The following is a 26,406-nucleotide window of genomic DNA, read 5'->3' on the forward strand; positions in this document are numbered from 1 at the left end:
TCACAAACAAATATACAGTCTTTATTCCAAAAAGCAGCATGTATGAGCTGAAGCCTTTACACAATCTATTTGGAAAAACAGCAAAAAGGTTAAAATCCTCCATAATTTAAACATTAATTTCACAAAAATAACATCAATTTATTTATTCTGAAACAGGTAACAAAAAGCTACAAAATGACTGGGAATCTATGCACAGAAATAAAAACATAGAAAAGTTAATGTGGCTGGACTGTACACAGGTGGCCTCCTAGTCTGGTCCTCCTCTTCTTCCTCCTGATGTCATCATTGCTTTAGCATCAAGTGAATTTATACGTGCAACTGTCAAGGAAACTGACTGGACAAAATATTCCTCCAAAATGACAACAGCTCTGTAAAGCACTGGAAGACTGGACTGATTGCAGCACTGTTGGATTATACTGCATCAGCTGTAACTATGTGTACCTATTAAAGTGGACACTGACCATTGTATCTAACATTACTGATACATGTCCTCTACAGTTATTGGCTGTTGGAAAGTAGTAATGCACCTGTAAGAGTAGCCTGATCTGAGTCTGTTCCACATCACCTCAAACAGGTTTCAAGTTGATTTTAGTCCCATGGTGAAACTGATCACTGTAACGACATCATGCTGAGCAGTCAGCGGTAATGCAAAGAAAACATCTGATTTGCGGTAAATTGGACAAAGGTTCAAAAACACTGTTATGGTCCTTTAATTACACAGCGATCTATCATTAGCAGATAATAAATCCAACATGTAGATGGTATTTTTGCCTCTCGATATGATGAAACTGCGAGATCTGACATTTCAGCATTTACTGCTGCTGAGTCGTGCTGACCAGAGTTTTGAGTCAAGTGTGGATCATTCTGTCCTCACACAGATCAGTGGGCCATATCTCCCGACATAAATGACTTCTCATTTGTCCTTTGCTTACAACATAACTCTCTACCTTTTATAACCCCGCGTGTTTTGTATTGAAAACATTAAAAATACACACATGCATTTGTGCATATCATGGTTCCCATGATTCCCCGACAGAGCGATCAAGCCTGTCATCCCTCATTCTTTTCATTTTAGACAATCCTGTTGATCTTTGTTTCACAATAGGTCCACCTCCCCTGAGAGCACAGGCTTTGAGGCCAAAAATGTTTGGGTACCCCAAGAGATTTGACCTCTTATAACTCTCAGACCTTAATCAGCTTGTTTGGGCTACAGCTTGATCAGTCATCATTAGGAAAAGCCAAATGATGCAAATGTCAAAGCTTTATTGCTGTAACTCCTCAAACCTTGTCCAAACAATCAGCAGTCTGCTCTAAGCAGCTCCCAAGCACTCTGAAAATTAAAATAATTGATGCCCAGAAAGCAGAAGAAGGCGACAAGATAGCAAAGTGTTTTCAGGCCATTTCCTCAGCTTATACTGTAATTAGGTAGTTAACAGGGAAGGTGAAGGTTTACTTAAGGTCTGAAGACCAAGAAAACTCTCTGAGAGGACTGTTTGTAAGATTTGCTAGACAGGCAAATCAAAACCCCTGTTTGACTGCAAAAGACCTTCATGAAGATTTAGTAGACTCTGGAGAGGTGGTGCACTGTTCTACAGTGCAGCTACACCTGAACAAATATGACCTTCATGGAGTCTTCAGAAGAAAACCTTTCCTGCATCCTCACCACAAAATTCAGCATCAGAAATTCATAAAGGAACCGCTTAGCAAGCCTGATGCATTTTGGAAACAAGTCCTTTGGGCTGATGAAGTTAAAAAAGAACATTTTGGGCCACAATGAGAAAGGTTTGTTTGGGGGGAAAAAAGGGTGCAGAATTTCATGAGAAGAAAACCTCTCCAACTGTGCATGTCCAAGCACTGGGGTGGATCATTCATGCTTTGGCCTCGTGTTGCAGCCAGAGGCACGGGGAACATTAGAGGGATGAATGGCTTCAATTAAATAGCAGCAAATTCACATCTCTAAAGCACTGAAGATGAAAAGAGGATGGCTTCTGCAGCAGGATAATTATACTTAACACACCTAAAAATCCACAATGGTCTACCTCAAGAGGCACAAGCTGAAGGTTCTTCCATGGCCCTCACAGTCCCCCGAGCTTCACATTATTAAAAATCTGTTCATTTAAAAAAGCAGTGCATGCAAGATGGCCAATAATCTCACAGAATGAGAAGCCTTTTACAGGAAGAATGGGCAATAATCCCCCTAAATAAGAACTGAAAGCTGGCTACAACACGTGCTTACAAGCTGTGGTACTTGCCAGGGGGTATGACTAAGTACTGACCATGGCCAAACTTTCGCTTTTGGCCCAAAAAGCAAGTGGCTGAAAGTAGTAAAGAAACATGTCATCTTTAAATGTATCAAAATGAGGTCATCCTTTACCGGCTTAGCTAAGTACCCAAACACGCATGCCACTGTACATACACGAAAACACAAACACACACAGGCTGTCAAAATTGGCCAAAAATTATATTTGAATGTTCCTTTTTAAAAAAACAACCTCAGTGGTTCGAACCATTCAAATATCTATTTTTGCGCATTATGTCTAAAACCAATACGAGACATCCTACTCTCAACATAAACATGTCTTTTTAAGTTCTACACACCTTCACATTACAAAATAAATAGATAAAATAATGTTCCATAACATGTTGTTAAATCATGCACACGTTTCAGCTTGACCTACATTTCCTTTTCAATCAGTGAAACTGACGTTGCGTGCAGAGTTTCAAATTGCCAACAAGTGCCAGTCCACATGTCCTAGAAGACGTCACCATGCCAGACAAACGGGGTAGAATTACAGTTAAATATAATCTGATGATGGTCCTTATATTCCCATGCTTTTGTGTCCAAGTGACTAGTGACAAGTTTTCTCAGTATTGTGTTAGTGCTGCCACCAGCAGCCATGAAATGGGCTGCAATGTAATCCCTCCATCAATGTACATCCACTAAGAGTGTTTGTTTTCACCACTGACAGGCTCAAATTACTATAATATTATTACGATATACGCAATATATGTTTGACAACATTATGGAGGATCCCACCAAGCTGTTATATCAACAGCTGTTATATCACTCTCACCAAAGTCACCAGATTTCATTGACAGGAACAGTAATTTTAGTGTTGAACAACATACTTCATTCAAACGAACAAAAACAATATAAAACTCACAAAAACCTTCTTGATTTATCTTTCACTGCTCCAACAATCATCACTAACTCTGGTTTGGTTGAAATAAGCTCTCAATCCACCAAATTAGGAGAGGAGTGTGAGAAAGGGCGGACATCAGAGAAGCAGCATGAGGAGCTGGAATATTTTCACATTTTACCCAGTTTCTGTGTGCTGCACTCCCGCTCCATACTGAAAAAAAAAAATTTCATTGTACTGTCTCCATTAGTCACTTGGATACACAAAAGTGGGAAAAAGGGAAACTCGGCACACACTGTCACTTTCATTGATTGAAAACGAAGGTCAAGCAGAAACTAGTGAATAATTCAACAACACAGTAAAGGACATACTCTATTTATTTATCTTATAATCTGTAGATATGAAGATCTTAAAGACATGTTCATGTTGAAATAATATACCAATAGTCTGTCTTTTAATATATTAGTTTTCCCTCTTACGGACATAACACACAAAAATAAATATTCAAATGGCTTGAACCTATGTGTTTTTTAGAAGGAATAATCAAACGTCCTCATTTGGCCAATTTAGAAAGCCCTAATCTCACACACACACACACACACACACACACACACACACACACACACACACACGGTCAGACTGTAATCCATAAGTGCTACCATGTTGAAATGAAGACGGCAGAAATGATGCTACTATCCAATAAGAAGCCTTTTGTCATGAGCCATCACTGGCTGGAAAGGATATGAGTCATAGTTGAGTTTCTGGGTGAGAACTCCCGTCAAGATGAACTCAGCATTGTGGACATCTGGACCACGGAGACAGAAGAGCACATCAATGACACAAAACACATCAGCACAAGTTCTAAAGGAACATCGTGGTTTACAGGCACAGAATTCATTTGGTGCTGCTGCTCACCTTGTATTGTGTATTTAAAGGTACCCTGTGGAGTTTTTTACCACAAGTAATGCTGTGGAGCCATGTCTAGAGTGGCTCCCTCTTTTGTTTGCATTGCATAAGGATGCACACGCATATTCAACTGTGTGACATATCTTGCCACTGATTTCACAGTTTCCCACAATGTATTAATGCAACAAGAAACATAGCAAGGTGCCAACAAAGGCAGAGAGGAAGAAGACTGCCAGCTAGTAAACATGGCAGTAAATGATTTAGATTAGAAAATATCTTTTATAAACGGCTTTGTAAATGTTTTATGAGGGCAGAAAAAGATTCCATGTGTTTGTTAGACCTCAAAGATACACACGAGGTGTAACACTGACGTAACTTTAGTTTGCTTTCAAGAAAATTTCACATGGCACCATTAACAGAGTTGGAAAGTCTATGACCAGTGTTTTAATATTGATCAGGTGTGCACATATGTGTACACCTGATCAATATTAAAACACTATGGACGCCCCATCAAGGTTTTTGACCTCCAGTGCTTAAAGAAACACAGTAGAGCAGAGAAAAGAAACACAGCATAGCACAGTGAGCAGAGTAAAGAGAAACAGCCGGGACATCTTTACTATCATCTGAACTACAATCACCTCAAATACAGCTGCTTCTAAACATTTACAACACTAAGCACATAAAAGCCCAGTGTGTAGGATTTGGTGGCATCTAGCAGTGAGGCTGCACACTGCAAGCAACTAAATACTCCTCGCCTCAACCTCCCCTTCCAAGCGTGTAGAAGAATGTATGGTGGCCACAAAAAATGCAAAAAGGCCTCTCTGGAGCATGTATCTGGTTTGTCCGTTCTGAGCTACTATAGAAACATGGTGGTGCAACATGGCAACTCTGTGGCAGAAGACCTACTTCCTCTGTAGACAGAAAGGGCTCATTCTAAGGTAAAGAAAACACAAGTTCTTATTTTCAGGTGATAAGAAGCTAATGAAAACAGAATTATAAATATTATATTCCGTTTCTGACAAATAGATACCTCTAAATCCTCCACACTGGACCTTTAAACAGGAGAAAGACTGTGTGTGTTTGTGTGTGTACCTTACCAATGTTTTTCAAGAAGTACTCTCTACAGAGGTGGAGGTCGTTGTCACAGGAGATTAAGATTATCTCTGGAAGGTTCTGCAATAAAAAGACCAACATGAAATAAAAATAAAGCCAGACTTCTGTCAAATAACCAGAGCCACTTTAGTAATTCTTATTGCAGTTTGTTTTATTTTGAAAATTATTATTATCATCATTCCTGAACTGCATCACCTACCAGCAGCTGTGAGGACTTTGGATAAAGAAATACTGTGGGGCCTTTCAAACCATTACAAACCAACAGTTATTACACCAAGCTAATTTTGTTACATGTCAAAGACTTGTTTTAAGGACATACACATGACAGTAGACAGGCACAGTTTCTATTCAGTTACTATTTTCAGGGACCTTGTTTTGTTTATGCTCCATGATCTTTCTGTACGAGGGCTGTTTGGCCAGCAGCTTTCCTCCAGCACTCTCCAGGATGGATTTCATGGTGCTGAGGCTGGGGCAGATCCCTGGGGTGAGGTAGAAGTACTTCCCCTACATCACCCATCACATGACAGAGACACACAAGGAGAGAGACAGACAGCGAAGGACAGATAGTCAGAAGGACAGAGACAAAATCCACTCACCAGAACCAAACCACTTTTTCACTACTCTATAAGGTCTTTCCAGTATTTAAACCAGTGGTCTATGACAATTACATATAGAAAAAATATAGTATGTTCTTGCGTGAATCATTCCTTCCATTAGGTTAGTGCTGCAGTCCTACTAATTTCAGCGTGTGTGTGAAGCTTTTTTTTAACCTTGAAGAGTGGTGCACTGTTGGCTCTCTTTAGTGACTCCTCCAAACTGAAGCCAAACAACACCTCTGCCTCTGCATCCCTCAGAATGTAACTCTGCTCATCTGCAACACAAACAACACACACGAACACACACACAGAAGACTAAGTACCTACTGATTGAAACACTACACATTAATTTATTTGTCCAGCAATGGGGAAAAGGTCCTACTGCAAAAATAAGACTGTAAAATAAAAGGAACTTTTAATTTCTATTTTTTAATGTCACACATACTAATTCTTTTCAGTAGGAGCTGAATGGCCACTCCAACTGCTCTACAAAAATGGAAGGAAGGAACTGATCAGTGGAGCGACAAAATGGAAGGAAAAAAGCAAGAGGAAGACTCAAACAGGAAAACTGAAACCAAGGATTGCCTTTTTGTACATTTTTTTGCAGATACATTTTCTGACATAAACACACAAACACACACATACCCACAAACTTCTGGCTCCTCCAGCTCTCCTCCAGCCACTCTGGGCTGACAATGTGTTTGACCACAGACATGGCAGTGAGGAACTTGACGGTGCGAGTCACCTTAGTGGCCACTAGGTGAGTGACTTTCTGACTGCTGTCTGCTACCTCACCACCTAAAGCATGTAACCTCTGCAGGGGAGGAAGAGATGAGCACAGACACCATCAAACACTGAGAAGATAAAATAGCAGGAGCGCGTGGAGAAGCTAATGTTGACATTCTAGAAACAGACAGCTAGTGACCTAATTCAAGTACTTGATTACAAAGTGTAACATTAACATTCTGTTTCATGATTCGCTTTGTGAAGTCTGACTTTACCTTTGTGTACTGTTGTACTTGTGTGGGCTCAAAGCCTGTGAACATGACTCGAGGAGTGGACTCTGGAGGAAGCTTCTTACTGGGGGACTGAATCTCTTCCAGTCTGTGCACATGGAATTATACATTCACCCATGATATCATTATTGCATGGCAATCTGGACAGTTAATGTTTGGTCCAAGTATAAAAAGCCTGCACCGAGATTTGCTCTACTGACCTGGCCTTCTTGTTTGCAGGCTGGTTGGTGGAGTCAGTCATCTTCTGCTTCTGGAGCAGCTGGAGACTCTAAACATCACACAAACATTACAGAGACACAATCAGATGAGCCAACACATCCATAAAAGTAAAGTAGTGCAGCATCTGCCATTTGCTGCCTGTTTGATCTCTTCTATCTGTACTGCAGAACAAGTTTAAGCTACAGAATATGTAAAACATTAACCCTGTTTTATCAAACTGATACAGAGACGCTCTATTGAGGTAATGCATTGTAGTGCACAGCACATGCAACCAGAGGTCAGTCTAATGGTGGAACAGGTAACTGAGCTGAGAAAGGGAGGGACTGTCAGCAGTGGGGACAACGTTACAGGACTTGTTAGGAGTAGTTTGGGTTTAGTCTCAATTATAAAGGTCAGCCAGCAGAAATGAACAAAGCCGTGTGCACGATTAGCCTCAAGAAAGTTGTGGCTAAAGAGCAAACACATCAAAACGCATCACCCATTAGCTACTCAAAAAGTAGCCCAGCTGCAGGCTCTCCAACAGCAGCCATCAAACTAACAACGAGCCTATGTCAACCAACACAGAGGGGGGTTCTGCTGAATCGAGAACAAGAACAGCTAAAAATGGAAAATTTGCACGGAGGCAACAGCAAGATATAGTGCTGGGCGGTATGACCAAAAACGTATATCATGGTATTTTTTTAAAAAAATAACGGTTTCATGGTATATGACGTTTTTTTTTTTTCTTTCATCTGGAAGACAGTAGAAAATTAAAATTTTTATTTTAATTGTATAAAAGGATGAAATGCAAATAAAATGCAAATAAAACAGTAAAATAACACCTCGGGCTGGTGAGCAGTGTCGCTCTGTGAGCGCTCTGCCCATTCATGTGTAAATGAGAAGGAGCGCTGGCTTGCGCACTTACACCAGTCAATGTCTCAGCAACCCATTGGTTAATTTTGATGATCAACACCTCTATCAACCAGTCAGAGTCCAGAGATTCGAGGGGCAGCACCCAAATTCACCATAGAAACACCAATAACAATCCAGAAGAAAGTAACCCCAGAGATTGTATATCGCATGAAGAGCGCTCCCTCCACTCTAAAAACCCCCTCCTCTTTATGTAAACAACCAGGACCTTCGTGATTGGTCTCAAACTAACGCAGAGTCATAGGAGGAGACATTAGCAGCGTTTTTCGAGCTGGAAAGTATGGAGGTATGGAAAAATCAGATACAGTCCAATTCAGACTCGGGATGGATCATGATTTTCGAATTGTCATTAAATTACGTTTTTTTTTTAAATCAAATCACTGATGCGATTATCATCCCAAAAACTATATATTTTCCCTTGTTTTCAACCTGTGTGAGTGTGACGTAGTTGATCAGGTGTTTTTCAGGTTTTTTTTTTTTCTTTTTCAGATTTCACCATCACCTTGATCAGAGATGAGTCTGGTATATTCCAAGTCTGATATCTGATATAAAGCAAACTTAAGGTCTACATTCTTAATCTGGTTTTTCACTGAACTTCTTCTTTGTTCATTTGTTTGTGCCTCCTCTTAGTGGTTGAACTATTTTATTCTCTCATTATTTTTATCTTTATTTTCCTTTTAGTACCCCACCTTACACTTCAGGTTTTACTCACATTATTTATAGTGACTTCATTTTATTATTTATCTGTTATTTTTCATTAATCTTTTAATATCTTTTATTGTATTTCATTGGGTTATTATGACTGTTTCCATTTTTATCCTGTCTCTGGTGTTCCCTCATTGCAGATTCATGAAAAGTTAGGATAGAGTTTCCTGTTGTTGTTGAATCAGTATTTTCAATAGTCATTTAACGTTTGTACGTGGATGGAGGTGGTATGTGGGAGTGGATGTGCTGGTGGTCAGGGTGGGAACATTTTGTTTGTTTTGTTTTGTTTTTCTTTTTTTGTGTGTTTTTATTATATAAAGCACTTTGTGTTGCACTGGTATGTATGAAATGTGATGTACACATAAAAAAGTAACAAAAAGAAAAACATGCCTCCTGTGAATCCACACGGACACAGATCTTTTGTCAGGACAGTAAATATTTTCCGGTGGAGCAATGAAAGGCTGCTCTTGCATGGAGGTAAAATGAAACTGAAGAGCTCGCTGATGTCTGAGCCATTTTTGACACAGCAAAAAGAAGACAAGCGTGAAGCACACAGCGGCATTTTTCTCATGACTCAAGAAACTCACCGTCAAAGCTTCAGGAGATACTTTGACCGGCGTTCTCCAGGCAGCTGCAGAAAAAAACAGAAGCCAATGCAAGACAGTTTTATTCATACACATAGGCACGCACGCACACACACACACTCCTAGACATAAAGAGACAATTACGACTGATACTACTACTGATGTTCAAATATTCTTAAATATTAAGGCAGTTTCTCATACCCCGGTACTCATACTCGTGCCGTGTATAAATGCATACACATATATGTTGTTACCACATAATAATACTTCCAGTGGGCTAATCCACAAACAGCTGTGCAGTTTTAAAAAATCCACCAAAGATCCTGCCTGTCTGTCTTACTGTGTGCAATTTCCTCCCGTCCATTATTCTATTAATATTGCCAACTCTCACATAATAAAACTCAATATCCACCACAAAATAAACTTCTGTGTTGATCATGGTATAGTCAGCCGTACATACCCAGGAGGTTCTGGACAAGCTGTGGGTTTGGCACAAGTGGTTCAGGGTGTGTGTAGATGGAGTATCTGCTGTGTTGAATCTGTCTCAATGCTTCAAAGTTGCCAAGCAGTATGTCACACAGCCACTGGGCATTCACACATGGGATCTTCCACTCTTTGGCTTTCTCATATTTAAGCCCACTGGGTCTGGAGAGAGATATACAAGACGATGATATCACCAACAATGTACCTGATTTTTTGCACAGGTCAATATGGCTGGATGGCAGAAAACATTCAGAACTGGTATGATACACAGCACAAATATTTGTGTTCTTTTTAGAAGCACTTTATCACTGAATAAGAGGTTCTACATTGAGGCCTCACTATATAAAACTTTCCATTCTTCAGCACTAACATGTGGTATTCTAACATCATGACAAAGATGCACTAGATAATGAGGGCAAACTGGTCCTTGTCAATCAATCAATCAATCAATATTCCTTTATTTGTCCCGCGAGGGGAAATTTCAGAATACAGCAGCATCAGTAAAGATTAGTAAAGATTAATATAAGAAGTGCAATGCAGATTAGAAACAAAACAGTATATACAAAAGAGTGAGAATTTAAATAAAAATAAAAAGAAAGAAATTGTAAAAAAAATTGTAAGAAATTGCAGATCGTATTTACAGATTGTTATGTACATGTATTATTGCACAGCTTATTGTCCAGACTATTGCACTGATTACTTGGGGTTGTTTTTATTGTACAATCTGACAGCTGCAGGGAGGAATGACCTGCGATACCGCTCTTTCACACACTTTGGATGTAGCATCCTGTCACTGATGGAGCTCCTCAGTGCAGTGAGTGTGTTTTGGAGGGGGTGCTGTTAGAAACGTCTTTGCTGCCTGGTGGTTTCTGTTATAGTGTGAATGGAGTCTGTAATCCTGACAGCATGCAGGTCATTTCGCAAAATGGTGTTTATTTTGGATGACAATCTTACTCTTTACAGATGAGGACAGTATTACTGCGACACAGATATCCCGTGTATCTGGCACCAGCCAGGTAGGCCATCAACTTCAGGTCATCCCGGTCAGCATCCATGAAACCTGTCACTGATATAATCTGAGAGGAAAGACAGAGACAGAGGAAAGGATAGAGTACAGCAGATGCCAGAAACACAGAATGGTTAAAAAGACGACAATACCAGTGGTTAGGACAGTCATTTTCCACCATTTTCAACCTGTGTAGGTGGACTAAAAGATAAATAATCTACGTGAGTGCTGGGCTGGCCAAGGCTGTCCTTTCACTGATTCTGAATGTCTTCTGTGATTATTCACACATTTCTCTGTGTTGAAAACAGTTATTGCTGATGTTCGCAGTCCGCTGTCAATGCCATGATGCCTTGGGTTGAGCTGTAGTTATGAGAAGTTTTATCAATCTGAGGGGCAGAACGGAGGAATGCAATCATGTCAACTGGATGACCTCAACTGCATTAACATTAACACAACACACAACTGTCTTCGCTATAAGCATCTGGAATTAAAATCTAACTCCAACTGTTTACTTCCTGCTTATGTCACAGCAGAAACCCCCATGTTTAATGTACTGTCCCTCCCCCTCACAAACAAAGCTGATGTGACATGCAATTGAGGAGTTTTTCTCCTAGCGCCCTTGAACATAGCATGAAAAAAGTCAATGGTGATAATTAAACAACGATTATTGTGTTTAGTATATGTTACTACACATCATTTGCATCTGTGTAACTTTCAGCAGCAAAGAAATAAGAAATAAATAAAAACAAGCCAAAGTGACTGATGCCCGTAATGAGCCCACGGTGTGTGTGTGTGAGTGCAGTTCTTTATGGTCAGTGTCTTCATCAGACACACAAACAGACTTTAGACTGGTAACAAACATGACTGTGAACTGAAGTGGCAGCTGTTTGTGGGAGTTGGACCTACATGCTGAGAGCAAGGCTTCGCTCCAGGAGGGAACGCAAAGGGCAGATGCAATGTCCGATGAGGAGGAACCATCCTCTTCCTCTTAAGGACAGTGTTGAGCCAGTGGGCTGTTACACAGCGCTTCCCCTCTCTGAGTGCCTGGCAGGGAAATCACCACAAACATCAACAACTGTGACAAAGATGACATGTTTTTGGTATATTAAATCAAACTTGACTCTAACTCTAAGACTCTAAGTCTAAGTCTAATTAAACTAAACGAAGGAGCAGAATAGGTTAACATTCATCATGTTGTTCAGTCCGCACATTCAGCAGATTGCCCTTTCTCCTGCAGTAAATTCAACTTTAAGACACTTAGTCAATCCCCTTTCCTGTCGACATTTTGGTTCATCTTCTATATTGCCTCCCTCTGTTACATGATGACTGACTGCTGTGCATTTGAGGTGGCTATTCGTAGATATGAAGGAGACTGTGACTCATGGAATGTTTTAAAGTGGAGTCCTTACCACAGTTGTGACAGACAGCACAAAACCTTACCTGTACATACATGTTGCTGACTTGACTCTCACACAGCAGGTGTGTACAACTGCTGGTCAGGGTGGGGTCAACAGCACCTCCACACGCCTGGATGACCTGAAGGAGGAAAACTAACGTAATTCCAACATCCTTTACCATTTTGTCACCATCTTTGATGCTAAGCAATATTTCTGTGTATTTTAAAATACATTTTGAATATATATGTTTCATCATTAATGACCACTCATAACACTGGGGTCACATTTATAAAACAATGTGTATGACCCATATTAAAAGTGCGTGTGTACACAAAAGAAAAAATACTGTGTGCCCAAAAAAAAATCTACAAACATGCTAAAAACAGTAATGTAACATAAGAAGGAAAATCGCAGTTGAAGGGCAGTGTAGCCATCTTGTGGCAGGAAACAGTTTACCAATGATAAGCAGTTCCCTCAAAGTCCTAAAATTTGAATTACTAGTAGTAACATAACCACGGGAATATCTGGGGAAGCTTTAATGATATCACAAATTGGATAGTCTAACCCTAGTCTGTATAGCACTTTGGTCCACGTGGGCTGTTCTTAAATGCTCTTTACAAATAAATTTGACTCGACTTCTTCAAACAGTGACTATAATATATGAGTTAGCTACCATGCAGTGTGGCCCTCTCCTCTGAAGGTGGAGCATATCCTCCTGACTACCAGTAGTTCAAATTTGTCCTCTGTGGAGGACATGTGTAAACCCGAATATCTCCCAATCACTGCATACTACTGAATTAACTCCTTTACAGAGGACATCTTGGGCTTTTTAATGATACCAAAAGTGAAGGGGTGGGGCTTTGGTGCCTTTCTCTTTCTCATTAAGGAAAATGGAGTCCATCAGTGCAAGCACATTTTATGGGAAGAGGAAAAGTGTATAATACTTTTTATTGGGCAAATTTTAGTTTGAAATGTTGTTGGCACATTTTAGATAAGTCTCTTATCAACACATTAAAACATTGTCTGAATTATTTTAACTGTATTTTAGTATAGTATTTAAGTATTTAAAATGTATTTATAAATTTAAAAATGTAAAATTGTTATTTAATTATTTAAATTAATTTTTATTTTTTATTTTTTTTATTTTTTCAAAAAAAAAATCTAAATGATAGTAATAATGTTTTCAGTATTCTTATTACCTAACAAAGATTAAGGAATTAAAAAAAAATGATTGGACAATATTTTTTTTCCTGGTAGGAGGATATGATAGTGAAAAATGGTTATGAAACAATGGGCAGATTTTGATTTCTTTTTTCAAATTGAAAGATTCTTTTGTCATGGCTCACTAGAAGCGCAAGTACAACGCACACTGCTGCTCTGAATGTTTGTTATAACATGGATCTATAATTAACATTCGATATTAAGTGAAATGAAATGTGTGAGGCATCATAATTCAATCTGGCTTTGATTCAGCACCTCACCATCTGCATCGTTAATTTCCTGTCTCCACAATGCTCACAGGGGGAACAGTTTATGCGCACGTAGGCACATTCTCCCATCAAGTTTGTGTTTAGAGGACGTTAATGTGGGAAGTGGCATTCTCCTCTTTCAGGCCCAGTGTCGTGAGTATGTAACAGCTAGAAATGAGACCCCTGGTCAATTATCTCAATTCAAATGAAGATCATTTTGCTCTCATTTGTGTGACTGACCCTTTTCCATGTGGCCAGGAGCTGTTTGTCAGCCATCTGTTCTGGGTAGTCAGCAATCGCAAACACACAGCCCAGCAGGAAGCCGTCCTGTGGAACTGAGAATTAGGAGAGAAAAAGTTACTCAAGTGAAGCTGTAGATTCAAGAAAACCAAGTTAAAAGGGTCTTGTCTTTTAATGTTCTTGTACTAGAACTGAGTTTTCAACCAATTTGAAAAAACACATAGAAATAAAGGTTCTAAAATCATTTCCAAAGTGGACTCCATGACAGATAAATCTTAAAACCTTCTGCAAAACGAGGTCAGTATAGCAGCACAGACAGCAGCTGGCTGATTATCATCCCCCATATTCAACCTTTTCATAATGATCAGATCTTTTTTTTTCTTTTTAAATCGATTGGCCAAAATGTACAGTGGGAAATATGCCAAATAAATGAATACATTAATTAATAGCACATCAAATATGCTTACTATTGTATAACCTATAAGATACGTTGCCAAGCCAACTTAAATATAAACATATTACACACAAATCTGGTTTTGCCTCTGTTGCTGATACATTGAGAGATTCATTGAGTGTTTGGTCGCATGACTATTCATGACACAAGACTCAAAAGCTGTATAACTCAGCACCAGCCTGCACTTTGGCTCAACAGCAGTTAACCCAACACTAATCTGACATGTCCAGGGGAAAAAAAATGCACACAGATATTTCAAAGCACACTGGCAGGAGAAGTTCTATAGTGAAGAGATGAAAAGGTGGAGGGAAATGACTACGTGTTCTGCACCACCTGGTAGAGGACACTTACAGAACACAGTCCTCTGACCACGTTTCAGCTATTCATTTAACACAACAGCAAAGTGGCCAACTGTGATAACACGAACCTGTCGAGAAGAGACACGAGTGTCTGCTGAAAGTCATTTATCATGGAACCAAAAATGACATCCCATACCGTCAGTCTGTTAAACCGAAATTTGTGAAAGCCCAATTGTATAAGTCATACAAGAAACAATAACGACGTTTGAATATTCCTTCTTAAACAAATCCGTTGGGTCGAATGCCTTTGAGCATCTGTTTTTGGGCATTACATCCACGAGAGAAAAGCATTACAGCAAGATTCTATTTACACATTATTTCAACACAAATTGTGTTGTTGAATTATTCGCTTGTTTCAGCTTGACCTACATGTGATTTTCAATCAATGACAGTGGCATTGTGTGCACAAGTCCTGGAAGACGGGACTGTCCCTGACAAACGGGGGGAAATCTGGTCACTTATTGTCTCATTATGAACCCTATTTTCTCATGGTTTTTGTCCCCAAGTGACTAATGGAGACAACAATTTTTGATTTTTTTTCCAGTATTGAATCAGAGCGCTACAGCCGGTAGCCACATTTTTTTTTTAATACAATCTATTAATTCCTTTAAATATTAAATCCTTTCAAAATATATGTCCAGAAGTTGTTCTAGATGTCTGGAACTCTGGAATATCAATGGCCGTATTGGAGGAAAAAAAAAAAAAAAAAAAAGTCGAACATAAACTCTGGTCCCACCCACAACACAATCTGATAGGCTATGCATCATGAGTAATTTCCTATCAGTATTGAAGGCAACGGTGCCACAGACCGGCAAAGAGGATCTTCTGTGTTTTCTGTGTTTCAAAGGTAAGGTGGCAGATATTTCTGAACATACAAAAACACCACAATCTTCTCATTTACATCTATGACAACAAACATGTTACACCGCTGACAATGCTCAACGGAGGCGAAAGCAATGGATTTTAAATCAGACACTCTTCCAGCAGAGTCCTTGAATAGTGCACTTGCAGTAACAAAAGTTAACTACAATGACCTCACCAGCCGTGTTCATTTTGAGTGAGTAAAGTTTCAGCAATTGATAAGAAAATAAGCTTTTGCTAAGCAACTCTGCTTCCTGCACCATGATCTGGTTTAAGTTTTAGTAGTTTTGTTTATTTTTTCTTATTACTTTTAAACCTTTTTGGAGAGTTATTTATTTATCTAGCATTTCAGTTAACTTTATAAGAAATGCTCCAATAGTGGTCAGTCCAACATTCCGGTCCAGAATCATACTAAAATTTCACTCTAGACCAATGTGCTCAACCCATATAAAACAGTTTGGCCTGGAGTGACCATAATCACCCACCACGCTGACCGTGGGTATACTCACTGTCCTGTCCAGGCTCATGTCCAAACAGCTGGGAGATGTGAGTAGGCTGCTGGAGCTGAGGCTGCAGCGTTGTCTGCTGCTGCTGCTGCTGCTGCTGCTGCTGCTGTTGTTGTTGGTGCTGCTGTTGCTGTTGCTGTTGTTGTTGCTGCTGCTGCTGCTGATGCTGCTGCAGAGCCTGTTGGTTCTGATGCTGCAGAGCCTGCTGCTGCTGCTGATTCTGCAGATGCTGCTGCATCTGCTGCATGTGTTGCTGTTGTTGTAGGAAATGCTGCTGCTGCTGCTGCTGCTGTAAATGCAACTGCTGTTGATTTTGCTGTTGCTGCTGTTGTTGTAACATCTGCATGCGTTGCTGCTGTTGGAACTGCTGGAGCTGTTGTTGCAGTGCCTGTTGCTGCTGCAGCTGCTGTAAACCAGGCCGTAGGAGCTGCTGGGGCCGCAGCTGCTGCTGGGAGAAGGCATGTTGTGGCTGCTGCTGCTGCTGCTGCTGCTGCTGCTGCTGTTGTGGCGGCGGCGGCTGCTGCTGCTGCTGCTGTGAAAACATTTGCTGTTGGTGCATTTGTTGTTGTTGCTGCAGAAACTGTTGCTGCTGTTGGGGCAACTGTGGGAAGCCTTGTTGTTGTGCAACCTGTGACTGTTGCTGTTGATGTTGTTGCTGTTGGTGATGTAGCTGCATCATCTGATGTTGCTGCTGGAGGTGCATCATGGGATGCTGCGGTTGCTGTGGTAACTGTTGGTGTTGTTGCTGAGCAGCCTGCTGTGACTGTTGCAGTAACTGTTGATGCTGCTCAGCTGTGAGGGGCTGGCTGACCATTTTGGACTGATTGAGCACAAGTGGGTTGGTACTGTTAGAGGTCTGAGCATGGCTCTGACTGGTCTGCTGCTCCAGTGGTTTTGTCTGATTGGCTGTCAGATTCTGAATGATCTGCAATAGAAAAAGACAAAGAAGAAGTTTAAATGTAGAAAAAACACTGATGCCAGTACTGTCATCTTGATGTCATCACTCATCCATAACCATAAAAATATTACAAGTAATATTAGAGGTTGCCTCAGTGACAGCATGCAGGGAAAACTGAGTCAGAGCACCGCTCTTATAAACTGGTGAGGAGAACCATTGAGATTTCTTACATGTGTTACATTGGCAGGTCGGTTGGCTGGCTGTATGTCAGAGTTGTTTGTGATGTTGCGGAGGGTTCTAGCAGCCGGGCTCCACCCAGGGATGCCCTCTGGAACTGGAACAAGAAAAATCTTCATCAACAGGATACTAGGTTACAAATAAATAATAAACAAATAACAAAAAAATCTTTTTATAAGGAATCTTGGGACCTTTGGCAGCTGGGATAAGTTTTTTCTTTGACACAGTCTGTCTACACCACAAGCTCATCTCTCACTTTAATCTATGTAGCTCTGTCTGCATGCAGGCTCGTGTCTCAGCTGTGTCTCACGGTCGTAAACACAATCTGAAGCAATTATTTACGATTCAAATCTATTTCTCAAAGATACATAAATGTAAGGCTGATGCTCAATAAAAAGGCACCAAATAAATATATTTATCTACATTTGCAATTTAGGCAGAATGTGCTGCTCTCTGGACAAAGCCAGAGACAGCCCACATGTCCCATCATGCCTAGTGCTGGACCGAGAAGTTTACTATGTTTAATATTTTGTGTTCCAAAACACAACGGTGACTTTTTGTTAGTGTTTGTAATGCGTCTGTTCAGAACCTGGTGGTTTATCTAATAATCATTTTGGGGCTGGTTTACAGTTTTAAGCATCAGCGAGGTGCCTGTTACTTTTTTAACATCCTGGCAATCAGATCGCCTCTCCAAGACCTACAGTGACCAAGGTTGGCTGATATGAAAATAGAAACTACCCTGTCCAAGATCTCACTGTGAAGACATCGATTGGCAGCCCATGTACAGTTTTGGAGACAGTTTTTGTTGGTTGAGGTGAGAAATCAGTTGTGTACATTTTGAATAATGGCAGTATTTTTAAAACTGATGACACTTCAGGAAAGCCACAAATACAACTGAAAGATACTATTTTTGTACCACTGTTACCATTAAATTTTTTACATATTTTATTGAAATTATGCAGCTAGTGCCGAGTGTGTTATTGTTTACTTTCGCTTTCCCAAAGTGGAAACCAGCTAACCTTGCAGACAGGAAAACAAATTGATTTAGAAGTCTCATACCCCACACTGTGAAAAACAGCATGCAGTGTGTCGTACATACTGCAGGCTGTGTACGATGGTAGTAAGTATTAGGTCATTTCAAACACAGTGCAAATATTTAGACTATCTAAATAGAAGCTGTCAGATGGTTGCTAGCACACAGCACAGTAAGGTCTTTAATGTACTGTACGTCTAATGGTGATAAATGACTTTCTCTGTGCAGCCTTGTGGAAGAGCTGTATGAACTGACAGACTGACCTTGCTGTGTGGTGTGACTGATGGCAGCAGCAGCAGAGCGAGCCTCTGCAGGCATGGCTCCTCCGCTGCCAGGTGCAGGAGGCACGGTGGCGCACAGGTTGATTAGCCCACTGCCTGTAGTTGACACTGGATCTTTGCTGCCAGGTGGCCCAACCCGCCGTCTTGGTGTGCCAGTCGGAATTGGGGCGGTCGGTGTGGAGACTTCAGCTGGCGTCCAGTTGAGGTTGGTGCCCTCCTTCTCTGTGGAAAAGTCATCATCAGAGTCATCGAACATGCGTTCACTGCGGCGCTCAGGTTTGCGGGGGGAGGTCGGGGAGACAGAGTTCAGTTTTTTGGGTCCTGGTCGTCTGCGGGGGCTGGACTCTTCACCAGACGAGCCACCACTGGACAGCCGGGATCGTCGGGGGCTATAGCTTCCATCTGAATGGGAGTGCTGGTCATATGACTCTGCTTCGCTCTCCTCCTCATCCTCAGGCTCCACATATGTGAGTCTGGGGTGATAGAGTGCCTCATCCTTCCTGTTTTTGTCTGTGAAGGGTGGAAAGATAGAATGAGACACATCGAATGTGCATCAATTGTAATGATTTTCTATTGCATTTTTTTCTTGGAAATATATATAATACACACACACACACATATATATATATATATATATACATACATATATTTTCATCTTAGCTTCATTTGTTAGTGCGCCTTCAAAATAAAGAATTTTTGACTATGCCTCAGTCCCTATGCCAGCTGCAAGCTTAAGGTTTCTTATTCTTCCATTTCCTGATTTACATACAGTAAGTCTCAAATAGGGAAGCGTTGATCCAACACTGATATCAGATATTGGTCTGACCCAAACAGCTGGATCGGGTATGCAACGATCTCCTCAACTCAATTCTATGTTTATGTCAGTGTGTGTGAGCTGTGTCATGTGTCTCTAGCATACTGGTAGCATTTTGTGAAAATAGAGCTAGAGTCAAGAAACAGCCATCTCACTAATGGTTACAACTTAAAACCACCACAGTAATGACAATTATCAACATAAACGTCCATGCTCTGCACAGACACATTATAAACAAGAGGGAAAACCATTGCAACAAGAGACATACTACTCATATATCATTTCAACATAAATAAAATAATGTCTTTTACATTTCCAATTGGTGATGGTCCACATGTCCTGAACAAACGGGGGTAACGCCAGTCACTTATCATCTGATTATGGACCCTAATTTCCATGTTTTTGTGTCAAATTGACTGAGGGCAATTTTTCACATTGGTCCAGTATTGAGTGAGAGCACTGAGGAAAACAAACCCTTCCGTCCATCATGCATGCATTCAGTGAATCTGCTGCAAATATTAAATTTCATTATCTAGGTTTTTTACAATTCAAATATATATTCAAATTTAGGATATTCACCGACAGCCCTGCTGCATGTTAAGCTACATCTGGTTTGAACAAATTTTATTTATCCTGTCAATCATCAAGGTAGGGTCAGTACCCAGTGCAATGACAGCAAACACAAGCAAACAGCAACCAAGTCACTGTGAATGTTCCCAGATTAATGTCTCTGATACTTCCACTGTACAGATGTCATAAAATTATATTTTCACTAAAAAGGGTTAAAACAATTTACTGATTATAAAATTGTTGATAATTTTCTGTCAATTGACAGCACTATAGAGTAGAGCCACTACTATTCGTAAATGTCATTAACAGAAAATAAACTGGCAATTTTTAGTCAATGAATCATTTCAGATATTTTTCAAGCAAATCTGTCAAATATTCTCTGGTTGCAGCTTCCTCTTGGTGAAAATTGTATGATTCTACTACATCTACATCAGCTACATGTGCAAAAGACCAACCAATCTATGCTAACTACAAATACAGATTGGACTGACAGCACTGACATTACCTTTAACAGAATCTGTTATCCAGTCTGGAGTAACAATCTTGATGCCAGGGTGTTTCAGGGCACACTCAAACTTGGCCTGGAGGGAAGCAAATGCAACCAAAAAATACACTGTATAATTAGAAGTGCCCATAAAGATGAACATGGCAATTTCCCTTAACAGACATTCTTAGCAATAACCGGCAGAGTGAAACCAGTAAAACAGTGAAGACGACACACAAAGCATGCACTTTACCCCCTTTGGTTCCTTCACCACTAAGTGGGTAACCTTCTTGTTGAGGTTAAGCTGACAGTCCCCTCCATAAAAGGTAATGTAAGCCCACAAAGCATTGAGATCCTCTGGAAGCTGTGTAAACACACAAATACATACACAATGATGAGCTTAAGATTCTAGACTAGTCATGTCTCTTAAAGGTAAAAACTGTCAATCCAAGGCCAAAGGTAAGCCGACGTCCTCCTTTTCCCTGCTTTCCTCCAAACACCAATGAGTAAAGCAGCATTGAATGCAGCTTTTCTGTCAATACATATGCCAGCTGCAGAATAATTCAACTGACCTCTCCTATCTTGATTAACCTCAAAATTCCACGACATGTAAATGTAGAAACCTTGAAAAGAATAAAATGGGTTTCTCTAAGACAGCTCACACACATATACTCATACACACTCACCCTGGGAAGACAAGCTGTTACACCAAAGAATATCTGTCCTGACTCTGGGGAGAATCCAGTTACTCTGTGGTGTTTATGGTTATGGAAAAACACAGCAGGTGTGGCATTTTGATAAATTCCACACATTCTACAATGCTTTCTTCCGTTTCTGGAATTCTAAACATTAACATTGTGCTCTTACTACCAATGCAACTGTTTCCTTCAAAACACGTTGAAATGACACAAGTTTGAGATATTTTGGACTTGATGGTGGAAGGATACGGTAACAGGTCTCCACATCTGACTGAGAGGATCACCCAGGATGGCTGGAAAACATAAAGAGGAAAAGTAAGTTCATGCTTAATATTTACTTCTTCATGTGAGAAGACAGCTTTAGTGTATATACTCAAGGTGGATAGAGCGATGAAGCAATCCAGCGTGATTTGGGCAGAAGGACTACTTACCACATTCTCAAGTGAGCTGAGAGAGAGTTGGTGGTGGGAATGCACGGCTGTTGCATCTCTGTTCTCATTTGGAAACTTTATAGTTTATATTTGGAAGGACAGTTAGCCTTACTGTTCTGACTCTTTTTTAACTCAGCTGTTGTTTCATATGAGGCAGTTGTTTTTGTTTGTATGGAAGTTTCACATAGAAGAAGAAAATAATCAAATGTAATGCAGTGTGGTATGCTATGGTTATTTGAAACCATTTCATAAGTAAATTTACGTAACAATGGTCATTTCTCGATACCAAGTACGCCAAGTTCGGACTTACGAACTTGGCAGTTCGGACTTAGCAAGTTCGACCTGGGAGTACAGTCTCTCCAGGACGGCAGGACGCAGGACAGTCATTCTGCAATAGGGACGGCAGCGTACTTGATGACGTCACCATCGCAGCTCGTCTGCCGGTTATCTCCAAAAACTTTGGAGCAAATTTTAAACTACGCGCTATCGTGATGAATCGACCACAGATTTTAAGTTTTAACATCCACTTTCTCACATAAAATAATCGTAAAACCACACTCCGTACTACTAAAACAGTAGTATTTCGAAACTTGTAACTTAACAGTTGTGAGTCCTCTCCATCGCCATCGGTGCTACGAAATGCATTCTGGGATACGTGCCTGCCCCAAGTCCACACAAGTCACCACCCGATGCATCCTCGATAAAATGGGAGGGGCAAGAACACATCCGGGTATTTGAATGTACTTGGCGAGATGCGGACTTCTGAATTGGAACAGTACTTGGGCTCAGACTGATGAGGTTTCTCAAGTACACAAGAACACAAGTACAGAGAAGAACACATATTGAGAAAGGCCCAATTTCTATACCTTGACATAAAATGACATTTACCATGATAGAAGATTATGGCCATATTGTGCACCCTTTGTGCGAACACAATCTGGTATAATCCTTACCTTTACAACAGGCAGGTCAAACACCTCCCTGGATTCGCCCACCTCAGGGTTGTCCCCGTCTTCTGCAATGATATGAGTGGCCAGAGCATTGTAGGACACTTCCTTCCCTTTCCCCGCTTTCAGCAGCTGCACCACCTGGAATATCAGCAAAGGTTTCCATCAGACCAGACCATCTTAAACAGTGACGATAACATGAGTTGGACACTGGACCATACAAGGTAAACAGCAGGATAATTTCAGCTGACTTTAAAATAAGACCACAGCAAGAGAAAACAAGGTTGCCCAAAACAGATTTTTTGTTCTGCTTCAGAGACACACACACACACACACACACACACACACACACACACACACACACACACACACACACACACGTCACATCACAAAGAAAAAAAACGTCTATGACCAGAATTCCTCCCATTTGTTTGGGATATTGGAATCCTCCAGGACACGTGGACCGCTGCCAATTGGAAACTCTGCACACAGCATCACTTTCATTGATTGAAAATGGAATTTACATCAAGCCGATTCCACAAATAATAACACGGTATGGGGGGGGGGGCATTCTTGGCCAATTTTGACAGCCCTAACTGGGACCACAAACATATTTTTTTTACATCATTACATTGTTATATTTTATCAGATGCAAAAACCATCGTGATATCTGCATTATACATCGATCCTGTTTTGTAAACATAAGCATCTGCAACTGAAAAGCCTTATTGATCGACCACTAGAATCCATCAATCACAGTCAGAGAATCCTGACAGGATCTCTCTTTTGTGATAATTTAGTTAGTTTAGTTATGTTACGCCCCAGTCTAGGGAGTTAGTAGTTTTGACATTGTCTTGTACAGTTGACTGAAAAATTGAAATTGTTAGCTGGTTCCTCACTTGAACAAGGCATCCATAGAAACCCATGTACTGTACAGCACCAAAGAGACATGGAAGAATAGAAACATGGACCCCATCTTAGATGTAGACAGCCAGTGTTAAGATTGAAATGTGAACAGCAGTGAGAATGGTTTTCACCAGACAGTCAAGTTCACAAAATGAAAAATGAAATTGTGCATTACAGGGCAGGAATTACACCACAGTCCAACAGCCAGTGCTGTGGATGCTCCAGGGTGCAGCCATGATGCGCCTTCTACCACACGGCCAGTTTGGCATGCCCTGTCTTCAACTGGCCGTTCTGCCTTTAAAATGAAGTTGCGGATTTCCTCATTCGAAGCTACATGTGACGCAGCAAATGCACAAACTCAAATTTCCCAGTATTTCCATCATCATGCTGGACATCAACAGTAGAGCAAAATTTCTCCCACTCTGTAAACACAAACAGCTAAGCCGCTAGCTAACAATGAATGTTATGTAATAAGCAAAGGCAGCTAAATACTACACAGTGTAAGTGTTAATACATGTGTCTTTTTCGTTTACAAGCATTTTGCTGCATAGTGTTAGCTAAGTACCAATAATATTGATAGGTATGCATCCTGCGTTAAAATCTGAAAGGACACAGTAAACTGACTATTGACACATTCAGAGGACACACCCTGTTTTTTCTCTGATGTTATACGGTGAATTAAAAGTGTTATGAGTGTGCGTTTAATTCGACAGGTATTCGATCCACCAATCGGTACGTATTATAGTGACAAATCCTTAAAAATCTTTAAACTGTTTGTCTTTCATTTCCACAGCTGTCTCCCACTAAAATAGCACAGGCAGCCAATGGAAGCTGGAAGGGTGTGAAGGCGATGAAATCCAAATTCTGTTAAGTTTGTATGGAAATACAGTTGAACTTCATGGATTGATGCTGAATTGACAAGATGACTGTCAACATACAACACCTTTTATCCTGAGTTTCTGTGTGTTTTTGTAGACACATGAGGAACTGTTACTATGTCCTATTTCTTGAAGGGAGTTTGGTGTAATATTTTCCCTGGAGAGCGCAGGAAGCTTCTCTTTAATTCATACTGTATGTACATGTTTTTACATTTTGTTACTACCACAGAAACACAAGGTAACTGTCAAAGTATGATAAGGTTGTCTGACATTCATTGACTTTGGTTTGTTATTGGCTTTATTAATGGATTAGCTGCAGCCTAATGACATGTTCTTAATGTGTGTTCGTATTGATTACTGACAGTGGCTGATCAGGCTGATTATTAGCTAATTGTACTCAGTTTCTGACAGTTTCTTGCCCTTTGTGTGCGTGTTTTTACACTACTTTCCTATACATGATGTGCTTAATGGAATTATTAATGACTCATGATGAAACTCGAAAGCTCTGCATTCTCATAGTCCTTTTTTGGGTTTCTTTTTATGAGTAACATTAACATTTATTCACCCAAAAAAAAGCTCATATTTCCCTGCACAATATGACCTCTTTCTGTCAGCTGCTGTGTGACTGCAGTGTATCTAGTGACGAGACTAGTAGTCTCATCTTGTGAAGTTTCTCATCAATGTGTTTAATGTTTAACATGTAAAATGTTTTAAGTCATTGTTGTGACTTCTTAGAATCTCACTCTTAAATGCTAGTAGTTGCATGGCTGTTGAATCTTCACCAGCCTCAGCCCATTTATAGTCTGCATTTTATCATTAAAATATAACAATAATGGTTCATGTGAGTTGTTCACATTTAAAAAGAATCAATCTGACAGCATTCTGTGGAAAAGTCATATCACTTTTTGCAACTGAACCACTAGTTTTGGCTGCGATGCCCCTTTAAATTTGTATTTATCAAAGTTCAAAGTGGCCTTGCCCTAAAACTGACTTAATTCCAGGCCTGAGTTTATCTCTACAAGTTTACAGTTTTTCTATCCTGTACGCTCTCATATTCTTATTTCATTTGAGCAATAACATCACAGCGGTGTTATCGCTGCCTTCCTTTATTACCAAAATCCCATTACTCAATCGGACATATCAGTTCATTCGACGCATCTGCTGTGTATAAACACGCTCAAAGACAGGCGCGACTGGGAGCCACTATTTGGCAGGAAGTAGAGCTCTGTGCCACAGGTCTCCAGTACCAGCGAGTGAAATAGCGTTGACACATGCGCAGTAAGGAGCGCCCAATTGAGCAAGATGTTGATAGTCACAGGTTGATGCAAAATAACACCGTGCATAATCCTGTTCACCTCGGTGCTTCGCTACACGTCAGAACAGCGCAGTAACAGTACTGAGGTTGTTGAGCAGTCGTGGTTTAGAAAAAGCATGCTATCAAACGCCAGTTTTATTACAAGCTTAGAAAGCCCTGTGACAGGTAAACCGGAGGCTCTTAGCTAGCAGCTATCCATCTGTGCAACTACGAAACTCATAGCTAATGCTAAAGGGCTGTATAAAAGTGCAGTGCTAGGTAGCTTCTGCACAAAATATTGAGTCCAGAGGAATATCACAAACCACAAACACAATGTATCACACAACTTTACAAGGCATAATATAGTGATCGCCACAACACTAACTAAAGACCAAGCTCATTGTTTTTCATGTAGCATGTCAGCCAGGCAGTCAGTCAGTTAGCTAGCTAGTTAGCTTCTCCTGCAGTTCTCCATTTATTTTGAATGGTGCTAGCAAGTTAGCATGCTACCAAGTTAGCTGCAAGAAGCTAACGACCAGAGCCTCACCTTTTGGTCAATGTCCCCTACCACGTAGAATTTGACATCTTTGAAAAGTTCATCGGAAGCCTTGCTTTCCTCTTCAGACATGATTGCCCATTAATGTCATAGGATTATTTATTTTAAAACCAGTCAAAAGCTAAAAGAGTAAAACGTCTACGTTACAGCAGCTGGCTTGGAGCGTACAGTAAACCGGGGACACTCGAGCGCCAAATCGCTGAGCGCGCCTTGGACTACAGCATTCTGAAATACTGAGGGGGGGTCTATCATTTTTTGTTGTTGTGTATTCATATATTTTGTCTTTTCTAACTCTATGATGTACGGTGTTGTCTAATGTGCCTCTGAATAGAAGGGAATTTGAAAACTACGAATATTAGATGACTATAAGGGCAGCAATTTATACATTTATATTCTGATGGACACGTAATCCCCCT

General features: G+C 40.4%; 1 protein-coding gene across 2 annotated transcripts; it reads right to left on the reverse strand.

Annotated features, from left to right (window-relative positions):
- Positions 1–26,183, reverse strand: paxip1 (PAX interacting (with transcription-activation domain) protein 1). Of its 2 annotated transcripts, XM_076744756.1 has the most exons (24): positions 25,982–26,164; positions 22,363–22,497; positions 21,228–21,271; positions 20,967–21,030; positions 20,534–20,644; positions 20,302–20,377; positions 18,395–18,922; positions 17,092–17,195; positions 16,139–16,888; positions 15,967–16,081; positions 13,784–13,878; positions 12,118–12,213; positions 11,584–11,721; positions 10,626–10,747; positions 9,649–9,833; positions 9,192–9,235; positions 6,972–7,039; positions 6,757–6,859; positions 6,401–6,569; positions 5,930–6,030; positions 5,529–5,663; positions 5,144–5,219; positions 3,885–3,945; positions 1–312 (listed from the first exon to the last, which is right to left on the reverse strand). In XM_076744756.1, exons 1-24 carry the CDS (start codon positions 26,060–26,062, stop codon positions 297–299), a joined length of 3,417 nt encoding a protein of 1,138 aa, XP_076600871.1. In that variant the 5' UTR covers positions 26,063–26,164; the 3' UTR covers positions 1–296. The 2 variants fall into 2 exon arrangements, with proteins under 2 accessions (XP_076600871.1, XP_076600870.1); XM_076744755.1 differs by having other exon boundaries at positions 15,967–16,888; positions 25,982–26,183.
- Positions 26,184–26,406: the final 223 nt, after the last annotated feature.

The sequence above is a fragment of the Chaetodon auriga genome, chromosome 12 (genome assembly GCF_051107435.1).
Source record: "Chaetodon auriga isolate fChaAug3 chromosome 12, fChaAug3.hap1, whole genome shotgun sequence".
NCBI classification, from domain to species: Eukaryota; Metazoa; Chordata; class Actinopteri; order Chaetodontiformes; family Chaetodontidae; genus Chaetodon; species Chaetodon auriga.